The 12,099-nt window shown below is 41.7% G+C and overlaps 1 protein-coding gene across 3 annotated transcripts in view; it reads left to right on the top strand.

The window, feature by feature from the left end:
* The window catches only part of NTAQ1 (N-terminal glutamine amidase 1), a 42,078-nt gene extending 32,277 nt beyond the window's left edge, over positions 1–9,801 (top strand). For 2 of the 3 annotated variants that reach the window (XM_077271176.1, XM_077271175.1), the window contains 2 exons: positions 2,307–2,431; positions 9,428–9,801. In XM_077271176.1, coding sequence (XP_077127291.1) covers positions 2,307–2,431; positions 9,428–9,534 — 232 coding nt within the window. In that variant the 3' untranslated portion in view covers positions 9,535–9,801. Of the gene's footprint in view, positions 1–2,306; positions 2,432–8,685; positions 8,786–9,427 lie in introns of those variants that run through there. The other variant, XM_077271177.1, reaches the window with a different exon arrangement.
* The last annotated feature ends 2,298 nt before the right edge of the window (positions 9,802–12,099 follow it).

Here is a 12,099-nt window from a genome sequence, read left to right as displayed (position 1 = left end):
GGTATAAACAATAATCCTGCGTTTGTAAAATGGTGGGGGAGTGCCATTTTCCGAGACCTGCAGCATCTCCATTTTTCAGGATCTGGGGCTGGTTGAGGGCCTATTTTTCGCACGACGAGCTGTCGTTTTTATTGATTCCATTTGGGGATAGATACGGTGTTTTGATCGCCCGTTATTTCATTTTATTGTAATGTTGCAATGACCAGAACGCCATAATTGTGGCATTTTGATTTATTTATTTTTTTCTCTTTATGCCATTTACTTCTCAGATTAATTTATTTTTATAGTTTGATAGATCAGGCGACTCTTAACGCGGCATTATCAAATATATGGGGTTTTGTTTATTTTTATTTTATTTTGAATGGGGCGAGTGGGAGAGGATTTGAACTTTTTATATAGTTAATATTTTTTATAACTTTTTTACTTGCTTCAACAGTCTCCATCTGATCGCTTGTGCTGCAATAGAAGGGTTGCAGCCCTGCAAATTTGTTGCAAAAAATGCTCATCTGCTATGAGCGCCGGCACCCGCATCAAAGACGGAGGCGACCTATGACTTGTATAAATACATCATAAGTCATGAAGGGGTTAATTTTCCCTTGGGGCCACATGTGACTGTTGTGGAGGCCGAACCAATAGTGAAATTAATTCTGCTCAATATTAATACTAACATAATAATTATAATTTAATCACTTTATATCATGCAGAATTAAGTATGCCTACACCCCAATGTACAGTGTGGGGGCCCCAAACATATTAAAAAAATAAAATAAAATACTTGTCTTTCTCCCGGCGCTTTGCTGAAGTGTTTGCTATGTGCACTGACTCTCCGCGTGGTACACGCTGTGGACAAGGGCCTCACTTATATACTGCATGATGTTGAGGATTTTGTGAAGAAGCTCCAAAGGGGACGTCTACCTCACGCAACAGAATTATAATATGTTTTCTGAAGTTTGTCGGGGATCACTTGTTCAAGTCTATCTACTAGGACCAAAAAAATGGCTTGTAATTGATTGTTGCAGTTCCCATTCTGGCCACATGAGGTCAGCATTTAATTAGATTAGTTAAAGGGAATCTGTCATGTGAAAAAAAAAAAAAAAAACGCTATCAACCTGCAGGTATGGGGTTAATCTCAGGGCTGTGGAGTCCCTAAGCCAAATCTCCGACTCCAACTCCTCAATTTCCATGACTCCGACTCCACCAAAATGGGCTCTGACTCCACAGCACTGATTAATCTGCCAGGAGGAGTGAGCTTTATTCACCTTGGCAGCATTGAAAACCCCATATCTGCAGATTAATAGTATTTTTGTCACTTGACAGGTTCCCTTTAATAGGACTTTACTTCCCATTTTATTTTTTTGTTCTTTATTTCTATTTACAAGATAGATTATTACCATTCACATCAACCCCTTTCGTCAAAATTTGAGCTCTCCACCTTTATGCTATTGTGTTTTGTTTTTGTTTTTTCTTTTAATTGCTTGTCAAACACGACCAAGACAATCAGAACTTTAGGCCAGCTTAATGCAGGACTAAAACAAAATTCTTTTTCCAATTTTTATTTTTTTTTATATTTTAATCTTTTGTGCATCCTTCCCCCCCCCCCCCATCACACTGATGAATATATATAATCCCTGCACCACATACACACCAAAAAAAAGGGAGAACATGTATGTATGTGTGTGTGTGTGTGTGTATGTGTATATATATATATATATATATATATATATATATATATATATATATATATATATATATATATATATATATATATATATATATTACAAAAATGCAATAGACCAAAACGATTGCATAGTTTAATGTAGTCACTTGCAGAAAACAAAGCCGGATCCCCCACATGTTATGTGCTGATTTTGTGATTTTTGCACTGGCCCCGTTTGCATAGGATGCTTCTTTGCAAACTATCCTGTTCATCTGAACACTACTCTCAGAAATCTGCGCTTTTTTCTTAAACCGCCCCATTCAGGTAACTGAGATGGCTTATCGAATCCAGAAATAGTTGCTGTGTGTGAACATATCCTTATGGCGGCACCAAAGTAAATCTACCATTTAAAGAGTTTGTTTCCATCAATTATATGTTTTCACCTATCCACAGATTAGATGGTGAATGTTAGATTGGTGAGACCCCCAGAGATGGGTGTAATGGGGGCGTCCCTCGCTGTGGCCCAGCTGCGGCATGCTAACATGGGGTCTCTGTACTAGGTACAGGTGACGTGAGCAGCCGGCGGAGACCTCCTATGTGACATGTCCCTGCTCCTACGGTATAACAGAGCGTGCATGTTCTCTCCTAGGAAACTGAGGGTAATTCCGGCAGATGAGTATCTCAGGACGTTCGCTTCTGATCGATCCCATATGAAAGATGTTAACAATGAATGGAGGAAACCACCTCCCCCATATCCTTGTATAAAGACATCAGGTGAGTGATTGGGTTCTCTTCAGGTTGGTTCTATGTGTGCGGCTCTGCTACACTCACAACAGGCCCGACGTTCATCAAAATCCACCCCGTCTGCCAAAAATTATCTTCCATCTATCAGTATCTGAGTGCAGGGAGTCTATGGACACATTAGTGATCCTGTATTATACTCCAGAGCTGCAGTCACTTTGTACATACATTACATTACTGATCCTGAGTTACATCCTGTATTATACTCCAGAGCTGCACTCACTATTCTGCTGGTGCAGTCACTGTGTACATACATTACATTACTGATCCTGAGTTACATCCTGTATTATACTCCAGAGCTGCACTCACTATTCTGCTGGTGCAGTCACTGTGTACATACATTACATTACTGTTCCTGAGTTACATCCTGTATTATACTCCAGAGCTGCACTCACTATTCTGCTGGTGCAGTCACTGTGTACATACATTACATTACTGATCCTGAGTTACACCCTGTATTATACTCCAGAGCTGCACTCACTATTCTGCTGGTGCAGTCACTGTGTACATACATTACATTACTGATCCTGAGTTACACCCTGTATTATACTCCAGAGCTGCACTCACTATTCTGCTGGTGCAGTCACTGTGTACATACATTACATTACTGATCCTGAGTTACATCCTGTATTATACTCCAGAGCTGCACTCACTATTCTGCTGGTGCAGTCACTGTGTACATACATTACATTACTGATCCTGAGTTACACCCTGTATTATACTCCAGAGCTGCACTCACTATTCTGCTGGTGCAGTCACTGTGTACATACATTACATTACTGATCCTGAGTTACATCCTGTATTATACCCCAGAGCTGCACTCACTATTCTGCTGGTGCAGTCACTGTGTACATACATTACTGATCCTGAGTTACCTCCTGTATTATACCCCAGAGCTGCACTCACTATTCTGCTGGTGCAGTCACTGTGTACATACATTACTGATCCTGAGTTACCTCCTGTATTATACCCCAGAGCTGCACTCGTAGCACTGCTGGATTTTGTGTTGTGAATTCTATGATAGATCTCTGTGGATATTTCCAGTGTAGTTGTTACATGTGGACTTGCTCTTCTAGAATGTTTGGTTTCTTGACCAGACAGTATCATGGCGCCCTATAAGCTTCACCTCTGCTCACCCACCACTTTCTTGCTCCTGGAGTATTGCGCTTTCTTTCTTTTACCTCTGGAGTAAGCCCGGTCCTGACGGCAGCCAGTGCAGCTTTGTTTTGGTTTCTGAGAACCGGTTCCAAAATCTCTCTGGCTCGTCATGATCCGCTCTGGATCGGGATGTGACAGATGTGCTCGAGTTCTGTAAATCTGCTGTGAAATGTTTACAGGTCGTCACACAAACATTAGGCTGCGATCAGTACGTCTGCTGCAGATGTTACTCTGGTGGACATTGCTGGGCGTCCGAGAAAGCGACTAAAGTGTGCCCATCCTGTGGAAAAGCAAGGCTTTGGAGATCACATCCACCACAAGTCTATCCAGGAACTGTTCCAAGTCTCATGCGCTGTAACTTTCTATCTAATCTCTTCAGATGGCAGATTTCCTTTAGTATCTTGCCAGCGTTATGGGTGCTGGAACTTCCATTTTCTTCACATGTCCTGAACAAAAATGCCCGTGTCAGTGTTATGGCTGTATGAGAATGGGGTTAGATCCCATTCTTTATTCATGGCCGTGTTGTAAAATTGTGAGTGAGCCCCCTCCAAGGATGAGAAGCCCCTGCACATGAGTGGTCTCTCGATGCTTTACTTTTGGCAGACACAGGACTCGTGGTAGCATTCACCTTTTCTTCTCTGGGCATTTATTCTTCCAGATGGCCAAAACAGTCTGAAGGGGCTTCATCAGGGAAAATAACATTAACCCAGTATTCAGCAGTCCAATTCCAGCACAGTCAGTCTGTCCTTTGTTTTCTTTGAAGAGAAACTGCAGCTTTGCTGGCCTTCTTTAAACCAGGCCAGCCTCTAAAAGCTTTGGCCTGATGTGACCGCTGCCATCTCAAAGCAAGCTCTGCACTGGTGTTGATCTGATACCACAGCTGACTCCTGTTTAGGAGATGATCCAGGTACTTGCTTGACTTTCTTGGGTGCACTGAAACCATCTTCACAGCTTTTGAATGTCTTTTTTTTTGAGTTCTTGATGATCTGATAAATGGTTAACATTGGGGCAAACTTACAAGCAGCAATGTCCTTGCCTGTAAAGCTCTTTTGATTCACAGCAGTGATGACCACATGGTTTTTCCTTGAATGTAACCATGGAAGAAGACAATGTCAGTCAGCATGACAGTGAGATCAGCTGCCTTGTCCTCGTTAACATTTTCGCCTGAGCTAACAAGATCACTGAAATGATGTACTCAGGTCATTTTTGTGGCAGGGCTGAAATTCAATAGAAATGTTTTTGATTTAAGTTAATTTTCATGGCATGGAATTATTTTCCAATTTTTTGTTATTCTTCTGATGATGCTTCATAATCTGTTCAGTGTTGGCCACTCTCTTCTGCTATATAAACTCCCGTCTGGGATTGCCAGTGTTAGTTTCTTACTTCCTGGTTCTGGGGTTAGAGGTGTTGGTTGTTTGAGGAGGCACTTGGAGTGTTATTCCGGAGATTATTGCTTGTTGATTTTTGCCTGTGTGCATATCCTCATCCTCTCCTATGTGGTTTTTCCTTTCCTTTATTTCCAGGTATTTCAGTCTGTGGTTTGTGAGCGCATATTTGTATGCTAAATGAAATAACTATGTCTGTATGTCTTCCCTTGTTAGGCTGGGGTCACACATGCGAGTTTTACGGACGTAAGAGCGCAGAAACTACGTCCGTAAAACTCGCATTACATACGGCACAATTATTCTCAATGGGGCTGCTCCTATTAGCCGTATATTACGGTTCAGTATTATACGGCTTTCTACGGCCGTACAAAATCGCAGCATGCTGCGTTTGTCAGCGTACTGCGCAAATAATACGCCAATGAAAGTCTATGGGGGCGCGAAAAATACGGATTCCACACGGACCTGCAGTGTGACTTGCGAGAAATACGCAGCGCTGTTAGTGAAAAGTCGGTAATTCAATTGCCGGCTTTTCATTTCTCCTGCACAAACCCGACAGGATATGAGACATGGTTTTCATACAGTAAACCATCTCATATCCCCTTTTTTGTTGCATATTCCACACTACTAATGTTAGTAGTGTGTATGTGCAAAATTTCAGCGCTGTAGCTGCTGAAATAAAGGGTTAAATGGCGGAAAAAATTGGCGTGGGCTCCCGCGCAATTTTCTCCGCCAGAGTGGTAAAGCCAGTGACTGAGGGCAGATATTAATAGCCAGGAGAGGGTCCATGGTTATTGGCCCCCCCGTGGCTAAAAACATCTGCCCCCAGCCACCCCAGAAAAGGCACATCTGGAAGATGCGCCAATTCTGGCACTTGGCCACTCTCTTCCCACTCCCTGTAGCGGTGGGATATGGGGTAATGAAGGGTTAATGCCACCTTGCTATTGGAAGGTGACATTAAGCCAGATTAATAATGGAGAGGCGTCAATTATGACACCTATCCATTATTAATCCAATTGTAGGAAAGGGTTAAAAAACACACACACACATGATTACAAAGTAGTTTAATGAAATAAACACAGCGGTTGTTGTAATAATTTATTGTTCTCCCATTCCATTTCCAGGACCTCGCTTGGCAACATAATAAACGCACAAGATACATACCTTCTGCTGTCAGATCTCGTCCCACGAAGTAATCCATCTGAAGGGGTTAACTAATATTACAGGCAGGAGCCCTGCAAATGCAGCTGTGCTCCGTGCTTGTAATCCCCGGGGAATGAATGAAATGTAGGTCATTGACCTACATTTCCTTCAGTCGTGGTGATGCGCCCCTGCTGGATGTTCTCATGAACTGCAGCCTGGGAACTTTTTCCCACGCTCCAGGTCATATGAGGACATCCACCAGGGGGCGCATCACCGCGACTGAAGGAAATGTAGGTCAATGACCTACATTTCATTCATTCCCCGGGGATTACAAGCACGGAGCACAGCTGCATTTGTAGGGCTCCTGCCTGTAATATTAGTTAACCCCTTCAGATGGATTACTTCGTGGGACGAGATCTGACAGCAGAAGGTATGTATCTTGTGCGTTTATTATGTTGCCAAGCGAGGTCCTGGAAATGGAATGGGAGAACAATAAATTATTACAACAACCGCTGTGTTTATTTCATTAAACTACTTTGTAATCATGTGTGTGTGTGTTTTTTAACCCTTTCCTACAATTGGATTAATAATGGATAGGTGTCATAATTGACGCCTCTCCATTATTAATCTGGCTTAATGTCACCTTACAATAGCAAGGTGGCATTAACCCTTCATTACCCCATATCCCACCGCTACAGGGAGTGGGAAGAGAGTGGCCAAGTGCCAGAATAGGCGCATCTTCCAGATGTGCCTTTTCTGGGGTGGCTGGGAGCAGATGTTTTTAGCCACGGGGGGGGGCAATAACCATGGACCCTCTCCTGGCTATTAATATCTGCCCTCAGTCACTGGCTTTACCATTCTGGCGGAGAAAATTGCGCGGGAGCCCACGCCAATTTTTTCCGCCATTTAACCCTTTATTTCAGCAGCTACAGCGCTGAAATTTTGCACATACGCACTACTAACATTAGTAGTGTGGAATATGCAACAAAAAAGGGGATATGAGATGGTTTACTGTATGTAAACCATGTCTCATATCCTGTCGGGTTTGTGCAGGAGAAATGAAAAGCCGGCAATTGAATTAGCGGCTGTTCACAGATATCGCGCTGAATGAAATCTAAATACAGAATATATATATATGTGTCTCAATGACATATATATATATATATATATATATATATATATATATATATATATACTGTATATATGTTTTCCCTAACATTTGAGCACATAAATCCATTAGATGTCGGTTTTGCAAGCCTGCGCGAAAATCTCGCAGTACGGATGCCATACGGATTACATACGGAGGATGCCATGCGCAAAATACGCTGAAACACCCTGACTACGGATCAATATTTTGGGGACATTTCTCCGTATTACGGCCGTAGTACGGACGTATAATACGTGGCGTATTTTCTTACGCCATGTGTGACCCCAGCCTAAGTCTGGTTTGTGTATTCTTATACACTACAACTCCCCATTTCCCTGGGTGGCGGGTGGGGACCGATTTGAGGTGATTTAGCAGCACGGCAAGACACACAGCACTGGGTCTTCAACATCAGAATTAATTTGGGGAGCAGGGATAGCTAGGGTGCTCCTAGATTTAGGGATAGGGAAGGAGCCCCTAGCCCTGGGCCATCTTACAACTGTGCAAGACAGAAGGGTTGTATACAGGGCTGAGAGGAGTGATATACTTCTGGAAGAGTTTTTATTCAGAAGGGCTGAGACGTGATATACTGCAGGATGGGCCTTTATATAGAGGGGCTGAGAGAAGTTGAACTGTTTGTTGCCTTTAGCTGAGAGATCATTGAAGTGAAACTGCCAGTGCTGCTCTGTTGATGGGTATGGCAGAAGATAATCTTCTGCCATACGCATCAATCAGAGCTGCATTTGCAGTTTCACATAACTGATCTGTCAGCAGCCAGCAACAAACACAGCTGTGCACAGCCTAGCAATTAAAAGTTCAGTTGTGGAAGAGAACAAGAGAGTTGGGAGCCATAAAGTTCTACAGAAGCATAAATTGAATCCTACACTTTGATTAGCTTGATGATAACTTTAGAGATGTTGGGCTATTCAGGAGTAGACCGGAGAGAGGGGCAGGGTCTGCAGCACCTAGGAGAAGCAAGTATTTTATCACATATGGACAGTACCGCCCTACCACAGAGTGGCAGACAGAAATGGGTCGAGGAGGTGAGCTTTGCCATCACCTATTGTGAATGGTGGATCCTGTGTTATCTACTGTATATAGAGGTGTTATCAGTCATTGTACAGGAGGAGAAGGTGAGCTGTGACATCACCTATTGTGTGGATCTTGTGTTATCTACTGTATATAGAGGGGTTATCAGTCATTGTACAGGAGGAGGAGGTGAGCTGTGACATCACATATTGTGAATGGTGGGTCCTGTGTTATCTTCTGTATATAAGTGTAACCTGACATTTTAATCCTGTCTGTGGTGATAATGAGAATGATGAAAACTCTTCTGTACTGAACAAAAAAATATACAAAAATTGTAAAATTATTTGTTGTTTTTTGTGTTTTTTTTATAGCTTGTGATATGTAAAATAAAAAAGAACAACTTTTCAACAAAATGTAATTTTCTTTAATGGGAACCTGTCATCATGATTTAACTTAAAGTGCCCCCAATACCTTCTTATCAGCCTCCTAGTGCCATCTATAATGAAGACTGTATTAAATGTACGGTAAGTAAAACAGAAGTTTAGTTGTCCCTGCTCTTCCTGCCTGCGGTCATTGGACTAATCCGGGACTGCCATCAATAAATGCCTTTGCGTGAAAGGAGCATGCCCACAGCGGTGTAAGCGACATCCTGGCGTGTGCGGGTAGAGCCCATGGCGGGATGTCAGTATTGACATGGTGGTGAACACTGGCAGGGAAAATAAAGCTTGTTTTTATATTCTCTATGAGAATGATTGCAGCAGGTGAGGGGTGTACTGATTATGTGAGCCAGCAGTGACTTTCCACAAAAGTAATTATTCAGGGAGCAGACTATGCCCCAGATATCATGAAGTAGGTGGAGATGAAAAATCTTTGTGTCTGATCACGTCACAATAATTAGCAGCAGAAGGTGAGTGTGCTGATTCCGTGTGGGGACAGTGACCTGTTTTCTGCTGTGATTGTTTTTGTGACCATGCGATTGAACAAGTTGCTGCGGTCGGCTAAAATGGATTCATTACAGCTACCCAGCAGCACAGAGCATTTCAGGAGATGTGCACACAGGGATCTGTCCATTACACGAGTAGCAATGACTAAACCTTCAATCCTTTCCTGCAGAATCTTCTATGAACCTGGACGACTTCATCAGCATGGACCCCCGGGTAGGTTACGGCACGGTGTACACACTGGACGCTTTCGCACAACGTTTCGGTACACCCGTCTGATACGTTCGGGTTCACGGGGACAATCCATTGTAACAAGCCTTTGTGAAGAACAAGTTTCCACCATGCATAATTCATCGGAGACATTGTAGACGGAGCGCCGCTCGGCCGACTCCTCCAGTCCAGGTCACGGAGGGATTATTTACAGGGGGAACGACATAATACCAGCGGCCATCAGGCGGTGTTTATTTGATATGATGGGGGGGATAGTACAGCGCAGACTTGGGAAGTTTCAACTCCTGACGTTCATTAAACGCTTCGTTTTCTTTGGTTTCTTTGTCATTTACTTCCGTGGCATTAATGCAAAGAAAGTTATTAAAAATCGTTGTGGTTTTTTGCCGCTGTGGAAAATCCGCGCTTTGGCTCTAAAGTTATACAATTGCACAATCAATAATGGTTACGAGTAGGCGGAATTAATTGCAATGTCCACAGTTAGAAAAACATGTCTGACTTCTTACACAAACCACGCCACCCCTGACCACAGGTTGGTTTTGGTATTGCAGTTCAGTCACATTTAGGAGAATGGAACTGAGACGCCATGCCAGATACTGGCCAGGGTGAGGGCTGGCGGTATGAAGAAAGCAGACGTGTGCTTCTAGTCCTGGACTATCCCTTTAAAGTAAATCTGACAAGGCTAGTGTGCTTACACTGAAATCCCATATCAGGATCGCGGTAACGGGGGTTTACAACTAAGGAAGTAAGTATACCGGGCTCATCCGGTGTAAGATCTATTTTCTTAGGTTTGCAGGTTGTATTGTATAATTTGGTGACAGATCTACTTGAAGCAGTCAGCGCCTCTTGCAGAAAAAGGAGGGCAGCCGTGCTGTGCTGCCAGGACACTGAACATCAATGACTATAACAAAAAGACAATGGGCAAATTAGAGGTTAGTAAATGGTGTCTACATATGAAGGCCTAGAAATACTCAGGACAGCAAATGGTTACCAGTACTTTTTTATTATTTTAATAATAAAGCTTTTGCAGCTTTTAATCTTAGGGGGCAGTATTATAGTAGTTATATTCTTGTACATAGGAGCAGTATTATAGTAGTTATATTCTTGTACTTAGGAGCAGTATTATAGTAGTTATATTCTTGTACATAGGGGCAGTATTATAGTAGTTATATTCTTGTACATAGGAGCAGTATTATAGTAGTTATATTCTTGTACATAGGGGCAGTATTATAGTAGTTATATTCTTGTCCATAGGGGCAGTATTATAGTAGTTATATTCTTGTACATAGGGGCAGTATTATAGTAGTTATATTCTTGTACATATGGGGCAGTATTCTAGTAGTTATATTCTTGTACATATGGGGCAGTATTATAGTAGTTATATTCTTGTACATATGGGGCAGTATTCTAGTAGTTATATTCTTGTACATATGGGGCAGTATTATAGTAGTTATATTCTTGTACATAGGGGCAGTATTATAGTATTAAATTCTTGTACACAGGGGCAGTATTATAGTAGTTATATTCTTGTACATAGGAGCAGTATTATAGTAGTTATATTCTTGTACATAGGGGCAGTATTATAGTAGTTATATTCTTGTACATAGGAGCAGTATTATAGTAGTTATATTCTTGTACATACGGGGCAGTATTATAGTAGTTATATTCTTGTACATAGGAGCAGTATTATAGTAGTTATATTCTTGTATATAGGAGCAGTATTATAGTAGTTATATTCTTGTACATAGGAGCAGTATTATAGTAGTTATATTCTTGTACATACGGGGCAGTATTATAGTAGTTATATTCTTGTACATAGGGGCAGTATTATAGTAGTTATATTCTTGTACATAGGGGCAGTATTATAGTAGTTATATTCTTGTACATATGGGGCAGTATTCTAGTAGTTATATTCTTGTACATATGGGGCAGTATTATAGTAGTTATATTCTTGTACATAGGAGCAGTATTATAGTAGTTATATTCTTGTACATAGGAGCAGTATTATAGTAGTTATATTCTTGTACATAGGGTCAGTATTATAGTAGTTATATTCTTGTACATAGGGGCAGTATTATAGTAGTTATATTCTTGTACATAGGAGCAGTATTATAGTAGTTATATTCTTGTACATAGGAGCAGTATTATAGTGTGGAACTTTATTTCAGTAACCGTATGAAATATTTGTTCAGTCCAAATGGCTGATGAAAGGGGCATTATGAATAAAAAAAATGTAATAAGTTCTTTCTTTAAGGAAAAAAAAAAAAAAAACACACTTCCCATACAACATTACCTTGAGCAAAGTCTCAGTTGTGCCTGGAATTGCTCAGTAAATGTGCCATTATTGGGGTAATCTGTGAGGGGGTCATGTTGTCGTTCTGTTGGTAACACGTTGTTCACCAGTTCTGAGCTTTCCCAGGTGATGTGTCGCTGCCAGAACTCACAAGAGCTCTTGAGATGTAATGGATCCAAGGCTGTAGACGCTCCAGGTTCTGGCTGTAATTCCTCCATCTGGGACTGAATGGACTATTTGTAGCTTTTATTAAGGTTGGATCACTGGCCAAAGACACAATGCTCATAGCGCTAAGTGCACGCCAATCCCCATCGTCACTTCTG

This window comes from Ranitomeya variabilis, chromosome 6, assembly GCF_051348905.1.
Source record: "Ranitomeya variabilis isolate aRanVar5 chromosome 6, aRanVar5.hap1, whole genome shotgun sequence".
NCBI lineage: Eukaryota > Metazoa > Chordata > Amphibia > Anura > Dendrobatidae > Ranitomeya > Ranitomeya variabilis.
This window is presented reverse-complemented; position numbering and strand designations above follow the sequence as displayed.